General features: G+C 42.4%; 1 protein-coding gene across 2 annotated transcripts in view; it reads left to right on the top strand.

Moving 5' to 3' along the window:
- LOC108441704 (signal-induced proliferation-associated 1-like protein 2) overlaps window positions 1-24,056 on the top strand; it is a 213,688-nt gene that overhangs the window by 46,256 nt on the left and 143,376 nt on the right. For both annotated transcript variants that reach the window (XM_017721372.2, XM_017721373.2), the window contains exon 2: window positions 16,559-18,258. In XM_017721372.2, coding sequence (XP_017576861.1) covers window positions 16,869-18,258 — 1,390 coding nt within the window. In that variant the 5' untranslated portion in view covers window positions 16,559-16,868. The remainder of the gene's footprint in view (window positions 1-16,558; window positions 18,259-24,056) is intronic.

Below are 24,056 nucleotides of genomic sequence, written 5' to 3'. Positions count from 1 at the left end.
CTGGCTCATGAGCTGCCTGTGACTGATGAGGAGCAGCGCAGGCCGACAGATTAAACTGGTGACCTTCACTTCTTTCAGTTGCAGGTTTTGGACTCTCTCTGTCCTTCACTGTTGTGCAGGGAGGTGAAAGGACATTCTCTGTTGGGGTTTCTGAACTTATAAGTGGTGATGTTGGGCTAAATGCTGTGTCAGGAGTTTTTACATGGAACAGAACATGTCTTAAGTACACTCTCATAAAATAAAGGTACTAGACTGTCTCTGAGTCAGGTCCCCTCCTGTCACTGGGGTGGAACCCTCAAGGCTCCATCTCAGTACCTTTAGTCAGGGAACCTAACTGAACCATAATTATCACTGAATCCACTGAAATGATATATTCTAAGCTGTACTGACTCCACACACCCCTTCTCACCTCCAGGCTTTTATTGTACTGTTCTATTTTAAAACATTCGGTTATGAAAATGTATAAATACGAACTTTTCACCTGGAAAAACTGATTTAAGGTTCACAGTGAGACCTTAAAACTGCTGCAGCTTTGAGGGAACATTTTACACTGTCTGTACCTTGATGAACGAGAACTGTACCTGCACAGAACTTTCTTTTCTAACAGTGGAGGGGTGTAACCTCTCTGAAAGCGAGACTGAAACCATGATACAGATGTGTTTGGTGTTGTCACCATTCCGGAAGACGGAACCGCAATAAGTCATTTCTCATTTCACGGTTAAGATGAACACATTAAAAAAAAAAAAAACACTTATAGTTTGAAGGAGCTGTCCACCATAACCTGTAGTGTTCTCCTCTTTTGTGCTCCAAAATGATGATTTAATAAAACCCTGAAATCCTGAACGTGGAGAATTTGCAGAATAGTTACAGCCTCAATCTTTTAAGAGGAAAAAACAAAAAACTAGGCCTATTGATTTGCAAACATTCAAATGAGAAGCATGTTTTGCTGGGCAATGACCAGTCAGATCATTAAACTGTGGAGATAAGTGCTGAGACGACTCAGTACTCGAACACAGTGAGATAAAAGATTAGATAAAAGATAATCCTCTCGCATAAAGAAGGAGAAAAACAGGAGTTTCAAAACCTGGAGTTCAAAGAACCTCACTGAGAAAAGGAGACGGACACACCAAACAAAGAAGCTTGAACGATGGACTGACCTCCCTAGAGTCCAGACCTCAACACCACTGAATGGGTTTGATTACTTCAGAAAATCGACAAGCTTCTAAGACTGAGCTTTGGAGGCGTGTCTGCAGATTCTTTGACGAGCTGAAAGTGAGTCTCCTGAAAAGAGTGGAAGCTGGAATGAAAGGAGAGAGACTCACTGAACTGAACACAGCTGATGACTGTTCTTGGATTGCTCATGTTTCTATATAGAACAATTTTCATTACTAAAGAACCCTTTTAAGAATGCAGATTTAGTTGTTGAGGCTTTGTGTAACTTTGTTAAATATGGTTTCTGCTTCTGCTGAAAACAGAGCAACTTGTGCTCAATGGCTGATTTGACTGCAAGTTAAATGAATTATAAATAAAACTCTGGTCGATGACATTTGCGTCATTCATTGCATTGGTTGAATTTTTTAATTATTAAGGAGAACAGCAGGTGCTTCCTGAGTCCCTGCTCTTGTGGAATTTGATTTATTCTTGCGCTCCATCTCAAATTTAGCATTTTGTTTTCTTCTTACTAGTTTATATTTTGATGAGTTTTCCCATAAAAGAAACATCTCAGTCCTGCAGAGACTTTTAGCATGCATGCATTTTTGGGGAGTTCTTAGAGACAAGACTAACATCTGGACCTTTTGAGCAGCCCCCCTTGGAGGAAAACCTGGGTGAAGAGAGATTTCTGAACACGCGAAAGTAGTGCAGTGTTTATGATGCATGTCAGAGTCAGCCCCTGTTGATGGAGCATTTATCAGATGCTTTGTCAACATGGCTACATGGAATTTTTCCAGTGACAAGTGTCCTGAAAATATGATCAGGTGCGTGAGGAGGTAGAGGAGGCCTTTGGGAGTGAGGCTTTTAATGTGGGCCGCAGGCCAGACATTTCATTTGGAGGAGCGGCGGGTGGCTACACTACATTAGGCTAACAGCCTGTGTGGTGTGGACTCAGGGGATTCAGCAAAGTGAGCTCGGACTGCTGAGGCTGCTTGGGGGCGAAATGGCTCTGGCAGGGGCTTGAGAGGTATCTGGGCGTATGAGGTATGCAGTGGCTCTGCAATTTGGCTCTAAGGTTGCCTGTGCACAGTGGTGACATCATGGACCACTGAGCCATACAGCAGCAGTTTGAACCCAGCTTGGGGTTACCCCATTTTGGGGTAGTTGTGGGCTGGTGGTTAGGGAACCAGCCCTGTGACTGGAGGGTTGCTGGTTCGATCCCCTTGGCTGACAGTCCATGACTGAAGTGCCCTTGAGCAAGGCACCTAACCCCCAATTGCTCCCTGGGCACTGTGCATAGGGCTGCCCACTGCTCCGGGCAAGTGTGCTCACTGCCCTCTAGTGTGTGTGTTCACTAGTGTGCATGTATGTGGGTGTTTCGCTGCATGGATGGGTTAAATGCAGAGGTCTAATTTCAGTGTGCAAACACAGTGACAAATGGTTGTTAATTCGAATTCTAATGTTTGTTTTTTTTTTTTTCTATTTGTTGCGCTTTTTACTTCTTCCATAGATGTGGCACAATTATAATTGCTGTCAGCAGAAATGCAGTAATAAACAGTGATTTTCATCCAAATTCATTTACAACATGCCACATTGCGAGCGTTGCAGAACCTATAGCTCAAATTTTCATTAATACCTGATGGCTATAATTGCTATAAAATTAGCATCTAGGCTAGCTTCTAATATTAAAGGTACATTGGTCGATTTGATTTATTACTAGTATAGTTTCACCTGAAAAAAATATGTAGAACTTACTGAAAAGAATCTACTATGCACTGGAAGAGCTTGGAGAGTGCTGTGGCGAGTGTCCTGGGAGAGTGTTGTGGCGAGTGTTGTGGCGAGTATCTTGGGAGAGTGCTTTTGGTCTTACTAATTAATTATGGTCATCATAGGTTGGTTGCTATGGCTAATCAGGTGGTTGATAAGGTGTTGCATGGTGGACGCTGTATTATTCCAAGTGGTTGCTATGATGTTGCCAGGTGGTTGCTAGGGTGTCTTTGAGGTGGTAGCTGTAGTATCTTTGGTGGTTGCTAGGTGGTTACAGTGGTATATTAATCATGAAGATAAGTAATAAAAAAAATTGCAGTGTTTGACCCAAACGGATTTTACAATTCTTGATTTATTTCATTTATTTAGTCTTGTGTACTTCTGGTGCCGGTCCCAAGCCCAGATAAATGGTGAGGGTTGCGTCAGGAAGGGCATCCGGCGTAAAACTTGTGCCAAAACTATCATGCGGATCACAAATATGATTGCCATATCGGATGGTGAAGCTGAAGGAGGAGGATGGTTGCAGGCAGTTCAGGGAAAAATTGCAACAGGCCCTTGGGGCAGTGAGGAGCTACCTGAGGACTGGGAAACTACAGCTAAGCTGGTGAGAGAAACTGGCAAGAATGTGTTGGGTGTTTCGTCTGGTCAGAGGAAAGAAGACAAAAGTTGGTGGTGGAATGAGGAAGTCCAGGAGAGTATTCAGAAGAAGAAGGCAGCTAGGAAAAAGTGGGATAACCAGAGAGATGAAGGAAGTAGGCAGGAGTACTGTGAGGCTAGTCGCATAGCGAAAAGAATGGTGGCAAAGGCAAAGGCTCAGGCCTATGATGAGCTGTATGAGAGGCTGGACAGTAAAGAAGGAGTAAAGGACTTGTATCATTTGGCTAAACAGAGAGATAGAGCTGGAAATGATGTACAGCAGGTTAGGCTGATAAAGGATAGAGAGGGAAATGTACTAGTGAGTGAACAGAGAGTGTTGAGTAGATGGAAGGAGTACTTTGAAGAACTAATGAATGAGGAAAACAAGAGAGAGAGAGGAGGACAACGGGGGGAGAGATAGTGGATCAGGAAGTGCAGAGAATTAGTAAGGTGGAAGTGAGGGCAGCTTTAAAAAGGATGAAGAATGGAAAGGCAGTTGGTCCAGATGACATACCTGTGGAGGTATGGAAATGAATGTTTAGGAGAGAAGGCAGTGGGTAAAGGTTCTGCTGAGTCCCAAAGCTCAGCATTCCTCCAGAGGGAGAAACTCCTTCCCACAGAACCCACATTTCTCAGCTGCCTGAAACGCCTCATTGGAATTCCAGCCCTTTTCCTTTGTTACAGGATGACACGATCTTGTATCACAGTCCTTACTGCCCACCTACTTGCGAGCTCTGCCCTGCTCACACAGAGAGATACAGAACTGTGAAACGTCCTGCTCTGGTCCAGCTCGCGAAGGTGCATCTGCTCTTCCAACTTGTTCTATTGGACTTTCAGGATCAAAGTAATACAGCAGAACTAACGCCATGGTGTTGTGGGGGGCGGAGCTTGTAGCAGGCTCCTGTTCCGATGGCTGACCCCTCGGAATAGAGTGAGCAAGCTGACCACTCAGAGCACATTGGGCTCATCGGGAGGCGGGGAGCTCTAAAGACTCAGGAGCTCTAGCATTGTTTCAAACAAAGGGGGAATAGAGATAAACAGTATGAGGGAAAATAATGTGATTTTGGAACATTTTATGCTCTGAATCTGAATATTCTAGTAGAGCCTAAAAACTAAATTATGAACATTGAAAATTAGCATAGTGATTCCCCTTTAACACTGAAGTACTTAGTAATTTGTGATAACTATATTCTTCGCAGACAGCATGAAATTAATATCAAAACAAACCGTATTTGAATGATTCAGTCCAGCGCAGTGTCCAGTTTCCCTGGAAATGTATTTCCTGTTTATCTGAAGGCTTTGCTAATCTCGTCACCAACTGCTGATCTTCCTTGAAAACTTTCTATTAACATCTCAGCCGTAGTCCCTGTGTGCTTCAAAGGCACCCTGTGTGCTTCAAGAGGAGGTTATGAGCCGGTGATGGGCAGAGAGTCATGCTGCTGCTAATTTGAGTGTCCGCTTTTGGTGACGCCTCCCTGTTGAGTGGCTTCAGTTCTGTGCAGCAGGTGAAAGGAAGGGAGCTTTTTGGGGGCTTCTGGCTGCTCCTTCACTGCAGCTGCTGCACCTGGTGGTCCCACTGGGCCAGTTCGGCCACCAACAGAACCGAGCAGACCCTAGTAAAATGGCTTGGTCAGTAGAAGACTGAGTGCCTTCTTTCCCACTGATAATGGATTCTGAAGGATAGATCAGTCTGTTAATTGGTGGTGCATTTTAATCGTGTCAAGTCTGCAGACAGCAGTCAGCCCATTTTATGCTCCACCACCTCCTTTGTTGTCTCTCTCTACAATGATTCTTCTTCTCTGCAGCTGGTTAGCAGATGAAGGTGTCGCTGGGGTGGAAACACAAGCGCTTTTGGAATTAGAGATTCCAGGCTCTGGTTGCAGGGTCAGAAATTTAATTACCCCAACCCTAGAATTTCAGCCTTTACCTCAGGGTTATAACAACTGGCTCCGAGCTTAGATGGAAAACAGAAACGTGGCTTTTCTGAAAACACCGTAATATTAGGCAGAAATCACAGTGATGTCAGGTCAGAAGGGACTGGAGAATGCAGCAGAAGTGCTGAGAGTGACCCAGTGTCGCACAGTGTTTTTGTTTTGAATCCTAAGGGTCAACAGTCCAAAGGCCCAGTCCTGCTTGCTGTTGCCAGCAAATTCCAGTGGAATTTGCTGTGATGAGCGGTTTCCATAGCAGCAGAGGAAGTGCATGTCTAAGCATGGCCCTGTCAACATTTCTACCCCACTGACTATAAATAAACACATAAGAGGCTGAGCGATACACAGTCAGTTAGGTTTGGGCTTCATTTGTTTTAGAGTTAGCCAGCCGTCAGTCATACATAAGGGTGTCTAAACTCATACGAATGACCAGTAAATGGTCTCTTGGCTGTAAAATGTATCTTAAATGTTCTTGTAATATTTTTAGTAAGTCAAATGATCTCCCTGTATTGATGGATGATTTTCCTGGTTCCTAGTGTTTTTCATAAAATAAGCTAAATTATCTGTAATATACTGAGATCATTGAACTCACTAAAATCACTTCAAACAAGTAAAAAGAAAAGTCAAAAAGTCTAGAAATAAGTTGGTCTTATAATAAACAACCGTCTCACCATGAGAAATATTGGATATATTTACACCGATCGTTTTACTTTGTTGACTAGTTTTCTAACTGCATTGGCATTTATATATGGATTTGTTTATTTATTCACTTATGTCTCCAATTTTGGTCTTATTTCTCAGTGATATAAACTGTACAAATTCATATTCCTACATAATGTTATCTATAATATTCTTAAGTATGTGTTCCACACGTTTGTATGCAGTGATATATGACTGAAATATATGTACCATATTTGAAAATGACCAGTTTCAAATAAGTTGGCATGTATGTCTCACACGCGTCTATATGTACCTAATATGAGTTGCATAAAAGGACAATCCACATATTGTAGAATGTCATATATATTTGAAATCCATATATAGACACACATCACATTTCTGTGATTTGGTTTACCTGTTGTAGTCTGCCCTGCGATGGACTGGCGACCTGTCCAGGGTGTATCCTGCCTTCCGCCCAAAGACTGCTGGGACAGGCTCCAGCAACCCCCCCCCACCCCCCACCCCCCCCCCCCCCCCCCCCCCCCCCCCCCCCCCCCCCCCCCCCCCCCCGCGATGGATGGATGGATGGATGGATGGATGGATGGATGGATGGATGGATGGATGTTTTAGTCTGACTGATCTTTGGAGTAAAGCAACAATCTTAAAAAATTAAAGGTTCTTTAGCAAAAACAGTGGTTCTGTATAGAGTCATGAACAATCAAAGAACCATTTGCTGGTACATTTGGTGGAATGGTTCTTCAGATTAATGGAGAATGTGTTGAATGTGAAAATAGCACCAAATACAATGTCAAGCTTGTCAAAATAGTAGAACCCTTTTTGGTGATGTATAGAACCACATGCAGCACATTCTCAGTCTGAAGAACCATGCAAGTAACCATTTAATCATACAGATGGTGGAGTGTTCATGGTTCTATATGGTACCACTTTCTTCACTAAAGAACTCTTAAAGAAGTGCCTTCTTTCAGAGTGCAGAGCACTGGCCTGTCTTACAGACCTGTCACATCACCGTCACTGAGTGCTGTAGATCCTGGCGTTTCTGCGGAGTCCGGTTGGCGCAGAGGGACATCCGAATGCTCGTCAGCTGCAGCTTCTCGCTCCTTCTGACAAAACACGTCCACTCAGCCTCTAATCAGGCCATGATGCCAAAGGATTATTTTAAGACCCACTGAAACCCGCCGCTCCATGCGAACGGGGACGAAAACAAGCCAGTCAGAGCATGAAGACAGAAAATGAGTTCATCTGTGTAATTAGTCTGCACCCCCCCTTGACCTTGGAGGTTAACCACCGATAATAGTGGCTGATTTTCTTCACGTTAATGACAGAAAGCTGCACGGTCAACAGATACCTTACCTTGCCCTACCAAAGGTCATGGGACGTAGGACTGAATAAAACATTCACCAAAAATTACATCAAAGTTCTCTTTTCTGTTTGTATTTAATGTGTAAGCAGAGCCTGAACACCAACTATACCGACAGCTGTGAGGTTTTGCCTTGCCAGTTGGAATGTGAGCCGGAATCTGGATGATGCTGGGAATCCATGTGGACATAATTGGTCCTGTTTTTAACCCCTTAAATGACCAGATCCCACCGGCTGGCCCAACGTTTTATTACACACTTGTATAATCTAAGAACAGCTCAACTAGTTTGCACTGAAGTCCCTGTAGTTACTGAAAAATGAGCCTGAGACGTTAAATTAATTTAGAAATCGTCAGTGTTTGAATGTGGTGTTTGTGGCTCTGCTACACTGTCTGTTCTGATACTTCAGACCTCAGAAAAGCTCAGTGTTATGATGCTGTAAAAATGGGCTATGCCTCATTATATATTCGTCATTTTTTCAGACCTGTTTTGTGAACTTGTGGACTGAGATATGGCAAACTGGCATCGTTTGGGTTTGAGAACAGGGGGTGTTTCACAAAGCTGGATTTCTCAGTTAGCCAGACAACTTAAGCCCAAGGTCAAGCCTGTCCAATAGCAAAAGAGTTCTTATTGGACAGGCGTCATCTTTAGGCTGAAGTTATCAGGCTATCTGAGAAATCCTGCTTTGTGAAGCAACATTGGCCATGTTTACCAGTTCTAGAAACTGAAATTTTGGGTTCTGAATGTAGACAGAATCGGCCTCAGAACTGCATTACCCACCTTTACAGAGAAGTCACATATTATATTTATGAATTATTCAATGTAATGTTATTAAACAGAAAAAAATGTGAATTTATTCATTTTACATATAAATAAACACATGGTTTTTTTAGACGGTTTTTACTTATAATTACATGTTGAAGTAAAAACGTGATGATGCATTTGTTCATGTGATAACACATTTTTAAGGAAGGTGTTGTTTGTTTACATGTAAAAGTCAGGTTTCAGAAAACATGCAGTGCTTGCTGTCATGATTGTGGAAATAGGCATAGGGTGTTTTTTTTTTTTTTTTTTTTTTTTTTTTTTTTTTTTATAGCTTCTATAGGAAATGAGCTTTTCAGTGGCATTTGAAAGTGGGCAAAGCTGAGCCATCATTAAAATTTAATGGTGTTTAAACTTTAGATGCGAGTGAATGCAAATTGTCAAAACATGCTGAAAAACACACTTCTATTGACTTCTGCCATCTTCATGAATGCAGTCTGAGAAAATGTATCCACAAGTCTGGAAAATGACTGACTGTCTTCATTTCTGCCTTGGTTTAGTTTGTAGGTTTGTTGGTTTATTGTGCTAAATTGGTCTCACTTGGGTGCGTCATTAGTTACAGCGGATGGGTTGAATCAGTGCTCATATTGGTGGTGGTGGTGCTGGTGGGGGTGGAGCAGCATTAGCTAGACTCTATTCAGCATGGCTCATTTTGTGTGGAAAACACCAGCTGGTTTCCAGGCCTCATTAGCAGACCACATTAAAAAAGACACTTCAGTATTCCTCGCATTTTATGGCTCCTAATGCTGGACATCGTGAATAGCATGACATCATGGGAGAGGTCCAGTGCTGCTCTGGGTTCAGGTCATGGCTGGTGTCATTGGTGCTCATCCTCGAAGAAAACAGGAACGTTTGGTGGAGTCGGTTTGTACAGGTGGCTCTTTTGCTGGCTCTGCGTTTCGGTGATAGAAATCTGCAGTTAGGTTACTATGCTGTGCTCATCACTGCAGGCAGGAGTCCAAAAATTTAGCTGGGCTGCATCGCTGTGAAGGAGAGTCCAAGGAGCTGTGGTGTGCTGAGACAAATTTGGCTCCCAGAGTAATCAGAGCAAATGACGAGGCTGTGTGCAGCCCTGGGGCAGCCACTCTGATTTTAGGCTCATAAAAATTTCATGTCCGTGAGTCGAGATGTAATAATAAAACAAGACAAAGAGAGTCTGCTCTAAAAGCCCGAGAACATGATGGCTTTTTCTCCATCAGTAGGCAGACGCCTGGGGCCCCGTCAGCCAAGGGCCCCTTGAAAATGCAAATTAGATGTACTGTATGCACTGATCTTAAACGACACTTCCTGAAATGTGCATTTGTGTGTGTGTGTGTGTGTATTTTTTACATGAAAATAGGTTCTAGCCATGCGAGCTGATTGGTTGTGAGGCATTCTAACTGTGCTGTTATTTCACCATAACATCATGGGTTTTTCAGAAACACTATCACTCCACTGAGACACCGTTGCTAAACAACAACTTTGACAGCTGTAGGAGACGCTCAAGACATTTGAACGATTTTACTTCTTACTTTGCCGTAAGCAGAAAACGGACACTTAAGATCACATTTGACCAACAGCCGATTTGGTCTGATTCTGAAGATGAGACGACGCTAAATTCCCAAACTGTCGTCACCATTGAACAGATTTTCAGTTGGCAGCTGTGACAGAAGGACAGCTAAACAAATTGGAATCAACCAGAAATTAACCCAATACTATTCGCCAAACTAAATGGGCTGTAAGCTGCTTTATAGACTGGCTGGAACAAAATAACATTAATACTTATCTGGAAAAAACTGACCAAACAGAGCTGAACTTGATATTGTGGCAGTTTTATGGCTAGTTATGAGTCCAACTTCAGAAGGCGAGGCTTACAGCAGACTGAGCAGTAAGTGGGCGGAGCTCGTTACTCTGACGTAGCAAGAAGCTGCTCGTTAAGGATCTATACGTTGGTGAAGGAACTGAACATTAAAACATATTAAAGGCCGCGTTCATGGCCCAGTTTATTAATTTCTTACTAAAGTTTAACTTTCTTACTAATTTATTTAACTGTTGTATTAAAGCAGTAGAACACTCAAGGAGTGTGTTATCGCCAGTAACATCTGGATGATCTCCAGCCAACAAATCACGCAGTGATGTTATTTCAGACATCTGATCAGTTTAAGGAGAGAAAAAATAATTAGTAGAGCTACATTTAAAAAAAAAAATGCTGTCAAAAACAGATCACAATGAATTTTATTCAATATTTGGCACTAAATCCAGGTAAATGCACTAATTTAACTGTCAGGGTGTGACCGAAGGCAATGCACAACAAAGGAGTTAATTTGAACATTTATTACCTCTCATGGGGACACAAGGTTCTGGCCAGGCAAAACCTCCTTTTTTTTTTTTTTTCTTTTTTTTTTCTCAAGACAGGGCAACATGGCCACTTTTAACAACATGGGTAAAACCATAAACAATCCACAGGGTACCTTCTCCACCAACAGTAACTAACAGATTACATTTAGCTTGATAACGCCGTTTCCCATTTCACAGCACATTCCCAACACAAAATAATATTTCAATAAAAACAGTAATGTTACACATTATTCACATAGCTCTCTGAGTACTTCTGGTTTACCCCCTAGAAAGGTTCCAGATAGTCTAGTCCACATTTCCCAGAATTCCAAGCATGTCTATAAAGACATGCTCCGTAAGCCCGCACTCCCTTTTAAGCACCACCCACTGACCCACGCTGCAGACATGGTTCCTGGGGAACAAACAAAGAAGGCGGTAAAACACATTTGGTGAGCTCAATAAAGTGTTAAATCTGTTCCAACCCATGGTCTGACTCTTCTTGCTAGTGTGCACTCCTAGCATAGAAAAGTATACATTTTAACGATGTTAAATTAGCAACCATTAGCACAAGATATGAGCAGTGTGTGAAATGTTACAAAGAATCAGAGAGCTATATACATAGTATAAATAACTGTATTTCTATACTTATGTGGAGCACCTTAAGCTACATTTACAAACTGCATTAAACTACATGAAATCCCCAGCACACTCCAATACCCAACACACACAACCCATGTTGATGTTACATGTGGGGACCTTAGTGGGCCATCACATTTACTCTTTGTAGTTAAACATGCAGTTGGTCAATGTCAAACATTGACTATACACACAATATGATCAGAAAAGCACAGTAGGTTACAATAACGATGTACATGGTCATATTGCCCAGACCTGCATAGTGTTGTTCTAGAGAGCTCCAGTTTTGGGGTAATTACTCAACAAAAGTAACCACAAGTTACTAATTACTTCTATAAAAATGTCAGTGTTGCAGTTGAGATAATATTGCAAAAAACTACATGTTCCAAAATACATACATTGCAATCATTAGTCTGAAAATACTGGGCAACACTACAGATTTAGGAAAGGAAAAAAATGAAAAAACATACAGATTTATCTTCAATCCTGTCTGTGTTGCGGTAATGACTGTTTGGTCATTTAACTTGGGAAGTCAATTAATTTGAAGTTGGTCTTGCTTTCTGTGGGGGTCCTGTCCACTGAAGAACAGGGTAAAAGGGGGCTAACCAAGTATCAGAGAAACAGATGGACTACAGTTTGTAACTGTAGTACTACAGAGTGGACAATGTTAATGGACAATGAGTGTAGAAAAACAAGGAGGTGGTCAGAATGTTACGCCTGATCGGTGTATCGGGAACCTAAATTGACACATTAACCGACTCAGTGACTGGCAGTGCTCTTGTATCTGATGTTCTGGCTGTGCTGTAGTTCAGGGTGGTGTTCGTCTGCACTGTTTTCAGCAGCTCCTGTTTAATGTTTTATTCGTGCTGAGAGCTCAGGCCGTGTGTCGTACTGCTGGTCCTGACGTGTCCTACATCGCACACAGATGTTGTTTGTCCTCTTTTAAATGTTAACTAGCTGAGAAATGTAAACATTACACTGTCTGGAACTGGAGTGGTGATGACACAGTGTGAGAGGAACTGGTTAGTTTAGATTTTAATACCCAGCACTGCTTTTTATTTTCCCCACATTCTGAGGTTTCACCTTCTGGTTTGTCTAAATGGGTTGTACGTAGAGCTGGGCAGTATATTTTATCGTTTAATTATCTTGATACATAATGTGCTTTCTGAGCATAATGTTGTCAGTTAAATGGGAATTCCACCACACACACACACACCCCTTCTACGCCACTTCACCTTCTGGGTCACCTGGGGAGCTGGAGCCTTTCCCAGCTGTCATTGGGCAGAAGGCAGGATACACCTGGGGTGGGGCAGGGCAGGGCAGGGCAGGGCAGACAGACAGACAGACCCTTGGACTGGTGGGGGGCAAACCGGTTGATGTTGATGGTAAGTGCGCTTTTCATGCCGATTCAAGCTCAGAGTGCTTACAGACGGTAATAAAGCTTAACACTAAAAGAGGAAACTGGGTATTGATTTAAAACCATAAAAGTCTATAACACCGGTCAGATTAACACCAAAGACACGTGGAGTTTTACTGAAGTGCTGAGTTAAAGAGCTGCATGCAAATGTGCTGTAGAGGTTTTTATACAGAACCTTTTTTCAAAAGGGTTCTAAATGAGTTTTTTTATTGTTGCTTGACAACAGAAGAAGAACCCCTTTGGGAGCCATATTGAACCATTTTCAATGGTGTTCAGTTTAAAACCGTATTCAACACATTCTCCGTCACCTGAAGAACCCTTTCATGATGCAGAGAATTCTTTAATCATGTGAAGGGTTCCTTGAGTATTCATGGTTCTGTATGGAACCATTTTTAAGCGTGTACAGCTACACAGATCATGGGTAGAGTTGAGCAGAGCTACATGTTCTTCACCAGAATGCAATTATAATAATACAATTATATTTAATGTAATTATAACATAATTAATGAATGTGTTTAAGTGCTTTCCCTGATTAAAAAAAAGTGTTTCTGTTGGTTCCTGATGGTTTTGTAATGTGTTTTGTCTTTTTAGTGGCTTGATATCACAGTGTAACGAACTCTAATGGTTTAACAGGTGACCAGCGGCTGGTTCTAAATTAATTTGATGGTTTCCTAATGGGATCTACAGGTGTCCTAGGAAACCAGTGCTCTCCAGTGGTAACTATTATGCCAATTCCCATTAGAAAGCAAAGCCATAATCCTAATGGTTCTAATGGTTTTTGTCAGCAGTGATGTTAAGGGAATAGTAAAAATGTCTTCTAAAAACGTCTGTTCTAAGTATATTCATCCATCCTTGTTTAAAAAAGACCATTAGAATAGGATAAAAACCTGATGGTTTTGCTTTCTAATGGGAATTGGCTTAATGATTACAATTATAGACCACTAGTTTCCTGTAGGGATCCCTAATATCCCATTATGAAACCATCAAATTCATCTGGACTGATGATTAGATTCATTTACACTGTGATGTCAAGCCATCAGGAACACCATCAGAGACTACTGGATACCAGCAGGAACCAGCAGAACCTTTTGACTGTTAACGGTTACGAAGCAGAGTCAGAGGCAGCAACAGGTACAGCTGGATGTCGCAGATTCAGGGCTGTTTTTGTTGGTTTGTGATGACATTTGATGACGGGATACAAATTTCTTTGATGATGCACTGCAGCGTGTCGGTGGGAGGCTGCGCCTGTGCTTCCCAGCTGTCGAGAACAAGAAAAATCCATTTAGTTCACTGGGAGAAGCTTCCAGAACCTCCCAAGATCCTGCATCCCTCCGCTGAGCGCTAACAGCACGGCTCCAGTCTGTCATCATGCCGCAGTTGCAGCTCTGCAATACGACATTTCATTCATAGATCACTTGATTAGAGCCTGTGTTTGCAAAGCAGCTTGTATGGTGAGAATTATCCCTTCAGACTGAGCAGCGCAGCTTTAAATGGACTTTTTTCAGGCCTCATAGCGTCAGATTTACTTCACTCACTTCACATCTTTTTTTTCAGTGGGGATAATACACATGAATCATCTTTTTCTTAACGCAAGTGTGCCAGATTTGGGGCATTTTTGTCTGCAGGTTGGTGTTAATGTTAAATACAAACAATAATACTCAAAGTCAGTAGCCGACATCACTGGGGTGCGTTAAACAGTGCTTAATTACAAAATGCATTAAAATAAACCCATTAAACATAAACACACAGAACCAGTAAACTTTTTTTACAAGTATTATAATTGTAGTATAATTACATGTTATAATTACACCTTTTTATTTCATGTTTTAATTTTTTAATTATTTTTAAAAACACATCAGTGGTGCACTGAAAGAGTGCCAGTGACCTGTCATGTCCCCCAGGGTTAAATTCTTGAGCCACTCTTATTTATTTGATACACGCTGCGTTTTGGTCAAATACTATAAGACTGTAGGAGATCTTACCACAGCTATGCAGATGATACTTGGCCCTCTCCTCAAACAACAATGGTTCCCTTGACTCACGCCTTGAGCATATCACTAACTGGATGGGACAAAACTTTCTGCAGTTGAATTAAGATAAAACACAGATTATTTTATTTGGGAGCGGCAGTGAGAGGCTCTGACTAGCTGCCTATCTGGATTCAAGAGCCCTAAAATCTAAAGAACGAGTACATAATCTTGGTGCACTGATGAACTCTGATCTCAGTTTTATCAGTTGTGTCAAAGCAGTGACTAAATCAGCTTTCTATCACCTTAAGAACATCAATAGGATCAGATATGTTCTGACTAAAGCAGACCTGGAGAACTTTCATTATTTCTAGCTGGATTGATCACTGTAATGGTCGCCTAACTGTATTCCTAAATCAAACCGCTTCAGCTGGTTCAGAACGAAGCTGCCAGGGTCTCACTAGGAGTAAAAGAACGACCCCCTCCCCCTTAAATTATTACACTGGCCACCAGTCTGTTCCAGAATAGGCTTTAAGGAGCTGTTACTGCTCTATAATATCTATAATGGTCAGGAGCACCATATTTCTCTGACCTGCTGTCACGATACGAGCCCAGCAGAACTCTCAGATCATAAGGAACTAGTCTGGCAGTCCAGCTGAAGGTGAAGACTAAACATGGAGAAGCTCTTAAATGGACCCAGTGGACAGAGAGCATTAGAAGAGCCCCGACACTGGACACTTTAAACCAGCCTGAAATCATTCCTTTTTGAGTAGCTTTCAGATCTGTTTGAACACCCCCTTTTCCTCTGTAATGGCACTTTATGATCCTAATTTCATTTTTAATTTCTATCTTGAATTTTAATTTAATGATCTCTATTAAAACAACAGATTTCAAAGAATGTTTCAATAATGTTTTCTCTTTCATTTTTTTCAAAAACTAAAACATTGCCTTGAGTTGAATTAAGGCTGGGCAACTGAACTTTTTTATTTTTAATTGTGATTTTGTCTTTCATTCATTATGAAAAGAAGATAATCAAGATAAAATGATTATTCCATTTTGCAATGATGCTCTCGTTTCATCTTGCTTTATAAACCCAGTGCACCCATTTCCCTAAAAGCCCAAACTCGGCTAATTTATTTTAGTCTAATTTAATTTTATTTATCATTTTAAATGGGTTTACTAGTTGTCAGGAGGTCAGAGAAATGCACCACACCATAGTTGATTGTCTTTTTGTTGATCTTGTTTTGATTTATTGATTTTACATTATTTATTTAAATGTGGATATATTTTTTAATATAGTATGTTATTTATTTTTTACATTTATTTTATTTTGCTTTCTAGTTTAATTGTATCATAAATGCAAAGAAATCTGCTGTTTTTAAAAGTTTAAAACAGTAAATGCATGATGTTACTGAGTCAGTGAGTAATTGTGTTAAATAATCATGATCTCAATATTGACTAAAATAATCGTGATTATGATTTTTGTCTTAATCGACCAGACCTAACTTGAATGCAGTTGGGTTCACTCACTCATAAATACAGTGTGCAAAACTTCGTTAATCTGATACCCAAGTTTATCCATGATATATTACCATATTATTTAGATTATATGTCACATCCCCCACAACTCTAAAGCCATGATTGTGTTCGAGGAGTCAGTTCATTCACTTCTGACCATTATCTTTAGTGTGGGTTTTCCTGAAGACCTTTTGTTGTATTTAACAGGAGTGGTTTGTTCCGCTTCTTTATTTAACATGACGATAAGGGAGTCATCAGCCTCCTCTGTAACATCTGTCTGTGGTCACATGAGAACTGTTCATGTTGTACTTTTATTTGCTGAATGCTCATGTTTCTTTCCCTTCTCTCTACCTTTTTCAGGTTCCTGGTCTCTGGCCATCATGGAACTTTAGCTCAAGAGCCATATCAGCTAAACCTTAACGTCCCGATGCCGTCTGTCCATCATCGACGGAGCCGCATTTGAAGAAATGAACTTGGCCACTCATACAGGGTTGCATCTTTGAGAACGCAGCTCCGCTGTTCCCTGAGACTCAGATGGGTGACCTATGACAATGTAATTGAAAGGGGGGCTTAAGTTCCGCAAGCAGCTGCAATCAGCTTGAGCCCTGGAGTAGACAAGACCAACCTGCTGCCAGCAGTCACTGGAGGGCTCCAGGGCTCCTCTAAAGTCATGCAGTCCTCAGAGGAGTTGTTCAACAGGAAACTGAAGGCCTTGAATGGCAGCATGGTGCCTCCAGCTGCTAGCATGCAGGGGAAGCCTGAGGTGGGCGGAAAAGCCAATGGCACACCTGCTGTACCCAAAATGGGGGTGCGTGCCAGGGTGTCTGAATGGCCTCCAAAGAAGGAGGACTGGGAGAGCCGAGGTGGACCAAACTATGAAAGTGTTATTATGGCCTTTCAAAATGGGCAGCTGGACCAAAGCTTAGAAATCCCTGATGTGAGCGAAGCACCTCTGGAACATGATTGTCCTGAGGCAAAATATTCACTGAGTGATATTTTGAGTCGCTCCCCTTTGAAGGGACTTCACCCAATTCGACAGCGGAGCAACAGCGACGTGACCATCAGCGATATCGATACTGAGGACATCATGGACCAAAATGCTGTCAACCCGAACACTGGTGCCTCACTGCATCGAGAATACGGCAGCACATCCTCTATAGATCGGCAGGGTCTAGGTGGTGATGGGTTCTTCACGTTGTTGAAGGGTTACCGAGTGGACACGTTGGACCATCGGAGTGTTCCTCCACTCGGTTTCCCCGAGCTTCTACGCTGTGACACCGCTCTGTCACCTAGCTTGCAGACGGCCGCTCAGATAGCACGTGGGGAGATTGTTCGCATCTCGGGCTATGACTACGTGGACGCTTCCCTGTTTTACAGCCGTGAGAGGGAGAAGTCCTTCATGCGAAGGCTCAAGTCAGACTCATCTGAAACGTCTCTCTTTCGGAAGCTCAGAACTATCAAGAGTGAGCATGACGGCTTCCGACTTTCCATGGAGCAGGAAGACCGCCGGCCTCTCGGTTTCCAGAAGTGTTTTGCTCACTATGACGTCCAGAGCATACTCTTTAACGTCAGTGAGGCCGTGGCATACCGGGCCAACCTCAGCCAGAGGAAGAACACCACCACCGGTGCCTCGGCTGCTTCGCAGTACCAGATCCCAGGAGGCAGCGCCGTGAGTGGGAATGCAGCTGGACCTCCTCCCATCTTTGAATCCCCGCTGGGCAGCCATGAAGACTTAAACCCTAAAGAGAACCTGGATGCTGACGAGGGTGACGGAAAGAGCAACGGGTTAGTGCTAAGTTGCCCACATTTCCGCAACGAGATTGGCGGCGAGGGCGAGAGGAGGATCTCTCTTTCGCGGGCCAATAGTGCCACCTACAGTGGTGGTGGAGAAAACTGTTCCTTCGAGTCCTCGTTAAGCTCCCACTGCACTAACGCTGGCGTTTCCGTGCTGGAGGTACCACGAGAAAACCAGCCCATCCACCGCGAAAAGGTCAAGAGATACATCATTGAGCACATTGACTTGGGAGCATACTATTATCATAAATACTTCTATGGGAAAGGTAAGCTTGAGCTGGCACATCACAAGCATTAACATCTGCCTTTAATCCTGAGCCCATCCAAAAATGACTTTTAATATGTTCCTCTCCATGAATGTGATTTATCTCTTTTCTTTAGTGTTTCCCACAGATTTGAACTCTGGCGCTGAGGTTGGTGTCAGTCCAAAGCGTATTTAATGCCGCAGTTAAAAAAAAAAAGTGTTTATTTACAATGAATTCACTCAGATTACAAATACACTGTTTTACTCTTGCAAGACTATGTAGATATTTCAGTTACACTCTTATAAAAGGTGCTTTAGTAAAGACAATGGTTCTGTGTAGAACCATGAACACTCAAAGAACCCTTTTCATGCTTAAACTGTTCTTTGCATGGTCAAATGGTTTTTCAGATTGATGGAAGGTGTGTTGCATGTGGTTCCAGCTTGTAACCAAAGATTTTTGTTGGTATATAGGACCATTTTCTAAAAGGTTTTATACAGAGCCATATACAGCACATTCTCTATCAATAAGAAAACCATTTCACCATGCGAACTGTTTGTGCATGCAAATGGTCCTTTGAAATGGTACTTCTGCTAAAGAACCCTTGAGGAACTGCCTTTTCTGTTTTAGTTGTGTCCTCGAGCGCGAATGTTTTTATTTTCCTGTGAAACTATATCAGATGGTAAATTGTGTGATATTTAAAAAACAGGAAAATGTTTTTTTTTTCTTCTTCAAAATATGGCCTTCACACATGACTGATGACGAGCTCTTCTGTAATGACTGGAAATCTATATGATTGATTTAAAAACAGTTTTGCTAAATTGAGGCTCAAGAAGGTGGTTATTAAATAACTTGTTTCATTTGAAAATGTAAATACATTATAACCCTAACATGTTTTTTAAGTGCAATATATCAAATGCTGAGGGCACAAAACTGACGTTTCTGTAGAATGATCATAATAATAATAACAACTAGATGTGCATTTCCTGAAGGAACCACAAGAGTGCTTTAAAAGAGCTGCAAGTGCGTGTGTGTTTGTGTGAGTTTCTGTGTAGGTGAACACCTCCTTAGGTATGTGTCTGTTTGTGTGTGTCTGTGTGGTGTGTGTGTGTGAGAGGGAGAGATGTATGTGTTTGAGGGGGGAGGCGGGGAGAGTCATTCAAATTAACTGTCACTCTGTTATTATGCAGCTCTTAGTGGAGAAGCCTTGTTTGAGTCTGATTTGCTGAACAAACAAACCGTCATAACTTGGGAAATGTTTACTCTATCACTTAACTGGATAGATGGTGTGAGATAAGACCCCTTGAGGATTATTTTGGTGTAATGTTGTGTGTATTGAGCAGAAAATGTCTGAATTTTGCACTATCATAGGAAAGGAACTTATTAAAACTATCGGGGGGTGGTGGCACAGAAAGGCACATACAGGAGCATGACCCCACAGGGTAAGGTCGACATCAGCCGCAAGCTTCACTCTGACGGCAGACCAACCGCAACACAGAACACAGTGAACACATACATACATTTTACTGAGCAATAACATACACAACATTAAAGTCCCTTTATCTGAAGGGGTGTGCTTCCCATGATCCTCAGCATGGCCGTACCTCGCAAGCGTCTCGAGGCTGTAGCCAGTAGCAGATTGATGATGATGATGATGATAAAAAAAAAATAATAATAATAACAACAGTAGCAACATTTTCTCCCTGTGCACTTTTGACAGTTCCTTGCCCTGAAGGGGACATGAGAGTAAACAGATAGAGTCGGAGCTTGGGGGGCAGTCATAAGCTGTTGGTTAGGCCTTGCAACCGGAAGGTCACTGGTTCGAACCCCTGAGCCACCAGTATGCGACTGAGGTGCCTTTGAGCAAGACATCTAACCCCCAACTGCTCCCCAGGCACCATAGATAGGGCTCACCGTTCTGGTAAGTGTGCTCACTGACCCCTACTGTGTGTGTTCACTAGTGTGCATGTGGTGTTTCACCGCAAGGATGGGTTAAATGAGGAGGTGAAATTTCCCCATTGTGGGACTAATAAGGGTCACTTAATCTTCATTGTTGTCAGATGAGCAGTAGTGCTATCGTCCTCTACTTTTAGCTGCTCTTAATTTTTCAGCAGCCTGTGTAGAGGAACAGATTGCCTAAAGTGCCCTCATGTGTACAATACACAGATGTTCAAGTTGAATCCTATCAGAATGGCCACTGTTGTTTATTGGAAATGAAACAGCAGTAAATGAACCTAGTGCTTGACAGTAAGAGTGTAGCGATGCCTGAATTCATCGACATGGATATGGAGGTTCTGTGCATGCATTCACACAGAAAATACTAAATATGTGTGAAGACTGATAAACATAATGGAGAACCAGATTTTACAGCAGCGTTTTCCACTCAGACAAGCAGTAGCTGTTAGCAGCTTAGTAGTGGTGGTCTGCGGAGAACCCTCTCTCTGCAGTTAGCACTAAACGATCCAGCATATCACAGTTTCATACCTGTGGCAGGAGTAAAACTCCTGACCTGATCAGCTTGGAGGCTGAGTCTGAGGTGGACAGTGAGTGAGAGGTGAGGAAGCGGCTATCGCGGTCAGTTATGAGAGAGGCTTTAAAAACACAGGCTGGAATTAAAGGAGAGAAGTGAGTCTGATTCTCTACACAGCTTGCAGTGTTTCTGTTCCTCTGAACAGATTCAGCTCTGACAGACTTTACTGCATTTCTGCTAAAAACTACAAAGTCACAGCTGAAGCTGAACTTTCACAGATTAGTGAATGTTAGTGACTCACCACTGAGTGTTAATGACCCACTACAGGCTGCAGCAGTTAAAGCTTTCTCAGGGGGGACGCTATACGACTCTAGGTGAAATAAACTGTGAATTTAGCCACTGCCTGTCTGAAACTGAGTCTGATGCATTTGGGGTGTGTTGGTGCTTTTTCCTCATCGTATCGAACTCAATGTCCAACCGTGGTGTGAACCAAACAGTGACTTCTGTTAAACCCCTGATAGCAATCGTCTATTAGTCGGTTAATGGTTCCCATTTCCGGGGATGTGTAATAGCAGGATGGCTGAGATTTGGGTTGCAGGGGGAGTGGCTGCGTTGTGTGTAAGAGGAATGACGAGTGAGATTGTGCTGCTGTCTGAAGGCTGTAATTTATCATGCGAGAACGGGGAGGGAGGCAGTGCAGCTGTTCCCCTCGCAGGGCTGATGAAGAAGTGGCAGACCAAGGCTGGGGTCTGGAACCCTGTTCAAAGCATGAATTCTGTTCATTACAGCACCTCAGTGTGTCTGGAAGTGATGTGCCAAATGACAGGCAGGTCATTTCAGGGTTTGTGCACCTCTCGATTTCTCTCTGTGTTTCTCAGTGTATTATATTACCCATTCTTCTGCAGACTTCCTCTCCCTTTCAGCGTTCACATAGTCCAGTTTTCAGTGAAGTGCTGAGAAACGAGTTGATTTGTGTCACCTGCATTTAGCAATTAAAAAATGTGCCTAGTGTCAAAATCCTGTTGGTGTGCTTTTATTTTTTGCTGAGAAAAGGGTTCCTACTCTTTGAGGTGGTTCCGGACCTTGTCTGTAACAAAATCACTTGCTTTTGTGCAACGTTGGTATTTCACAGTTGACTGTTGATTATGCAGTATGGTTGCTCATAAATGGTTGATCTAAAGCAAAAGCGCTGTGCAAAAATCTGAGACCCCCGTCATTTATTTAATTGACAGTCAAAACAGCCTTTAAATACAAGCTATTCAAACTCTCCTCTCAGCTGTGTTCAGTCAGTGAGTCTCTCTTTCTCTTCATTCCAGCTTCCATTCTTTTCAGGAGCCTCACTTTTAGCTCCTCAAAGAATCTGCAGACACGCCTCCAAAGCTCGGTCTTAGAAGCTGGTTGATGATTTTCTGAAGTAATCAAACCCATTCAGTGTTGTTGAGGTCTGGACTCTGGGGCGGTCAGTCCATTGTTAAGCTTTCTTTTTTTGATCTGTTCGTCTCCTTTACTCAGTGAGGTTCTTTTTGAACAGTGACACGTCCTTTTAGACCCACAGCGCTGAGTGGTCTTCTCACAGTGGAAGGATGGACAGAAACACCTGTGGATGTTTTCAGATCTGGAGCAGGTTGATTTTTCTCCTCTCTCTCAAAAATCAAAGCTTTAAGTGCTGTTTATCTGATGGGGCACTTTTGGGGTCGACCAGCTCTTCCAGGTGGTTGTTAGGAGACTCATTCTCTCTGTAGCTTTAATCAGTTTTTAAACTACAGTTTTGGAAACTCCTTTGTCTTTGTCTAGATTATCTTTCATTAAATATTCTCACTAACATCACCAGAAAATGAGGAACTTGTACATGGTTGTGGTAATTAAGGTTGGATTCCTGATTTCTGCACAGTGCTGTTCTTCATGTGGTTCCCAGTGGGCATTTGGAAAGAACAAGCTGTTCTGTATTTTGGAGCCAACGTTCTGCATGAGGCAGGAGCTGCACTGATTCCCTGACCTCATCTGTCTGTGCAGGTCTCTTTCACATGCACAAGCCACATGACCTGCACAGGATCTGGGGCACTCATTAACCTCCACAGTGTTCAGATGCACACAATTGGCTAAGCCTCACCAAGCCTTGCCAAACCTTATCAAGCCCCACTAAGCCTCACCAAGCCATGCCAAACCTTGCCAAACCTTACCAAGCCTCACCAAGCCTTGCCAAACCTTACCAAGCCTCACCAAGTTTCACCAAACCTTACAAAACCTTACCAAGCCTCACCAAGGCTTATCAAAGTTACCAAGCCTTGCCAAGCCTTGCCAAAGCTTAACAAGCCTTGCTAAAACTTAGCAAACCTTACCGAACTTTACCATGCCTTACCATACCTTGCCAAACCTTGCCAAGCCCTACCATACCTTAGCAAGCCTAACCAAACTTTACCAACCTTACCATACCTTGCCAAACCTTAACAATCCTTGCCATTCCTTGCCATACCTTACCAAACCTTACCAAGCCTTACTAAACTTTACCAAGCCTTACCATATCTTGCCAAACCTTACCAAACCTTACGAAACCTTACCAAGCCTTACCAAACCTTTCCAAACCTTGCCAAGCATTCCTAAACTTTACCAAGCCTTACCAAACCTTACCAAGCTTGACCATAAGGCCTGTTCACACCAAATGTGATTCACTTGTTCAGTTTATTTGGGTATCGATTAACTGATGTGTTCGTACAAAAAACGTGATTTTTCAAATGGCAGAATTTTAAATTATTTAATTCTCCCTCTGCTCATTTTCTGCAAAATTCATCTCTCCCTCTGTAACCTTTCGACCACGTGATTAAATTCATTTGTTTTTATAATCTATGGCTTTTTAATTGTTTTCTCATGTTGTTCAGCTGTGAAGGCACAACGTTCTCCTTGTCTTCACTGAGCTCATACTGTCAGCCTTTCCCTGCTGAGGAGCTCTCAGGTGTTTGAGAGCGGATTACCTGTGAGGGTGTATGTTATTTCATGAATCCCCTGGATTTTGTTCTGGATATGAGTGGGATTAAAGGCTGTTTGTTTAAGGCATTTTCCCAACAGCTTCACAGCTCTAGCTTTTGTTAGTCAACCTGCCATCTTAGTGGCGTTATGTTGTGGTGTTTTCATGCGGCGGCGCAGGAAGGAGACAGAACAGATGTGCAGCTGCGGTTTAATCCCACAGCTAATTTCTTAGTCCTTCTCCTAATGCTTTGTGATTCATATCGAATAAAGCCTTATTACAGTCATTTTCTCTTATAATGAAGTCCTGTGTTCTGTGCGTCTGATGATTTTTGGCCGCACATGTTGTCTTAATTCATAAATAGTCTTGTTTGTTTATTTATTGATTTAA

Source organism: Pygocentrus nattereri, chromosome 5, assembly GCF_015220715.1.
Source record: "Pygocentrus nattereri isolate fPygNat1 chromosome 5, fPygNat1.pri, whole genome shotgun sequence".
Taxonomy (NCBI): domain Eukaryota; kingdom Metazoa; phylum Chordata; class Actinopteri; order Characiformes; family Serrasalmidae; genus Pygocentrus; species Pygocentrus nattereri.
Note: the sequence above shows the minus strand (reverse complement) of the source record. Positions and strands in the feature narration are given on the sequence as shown.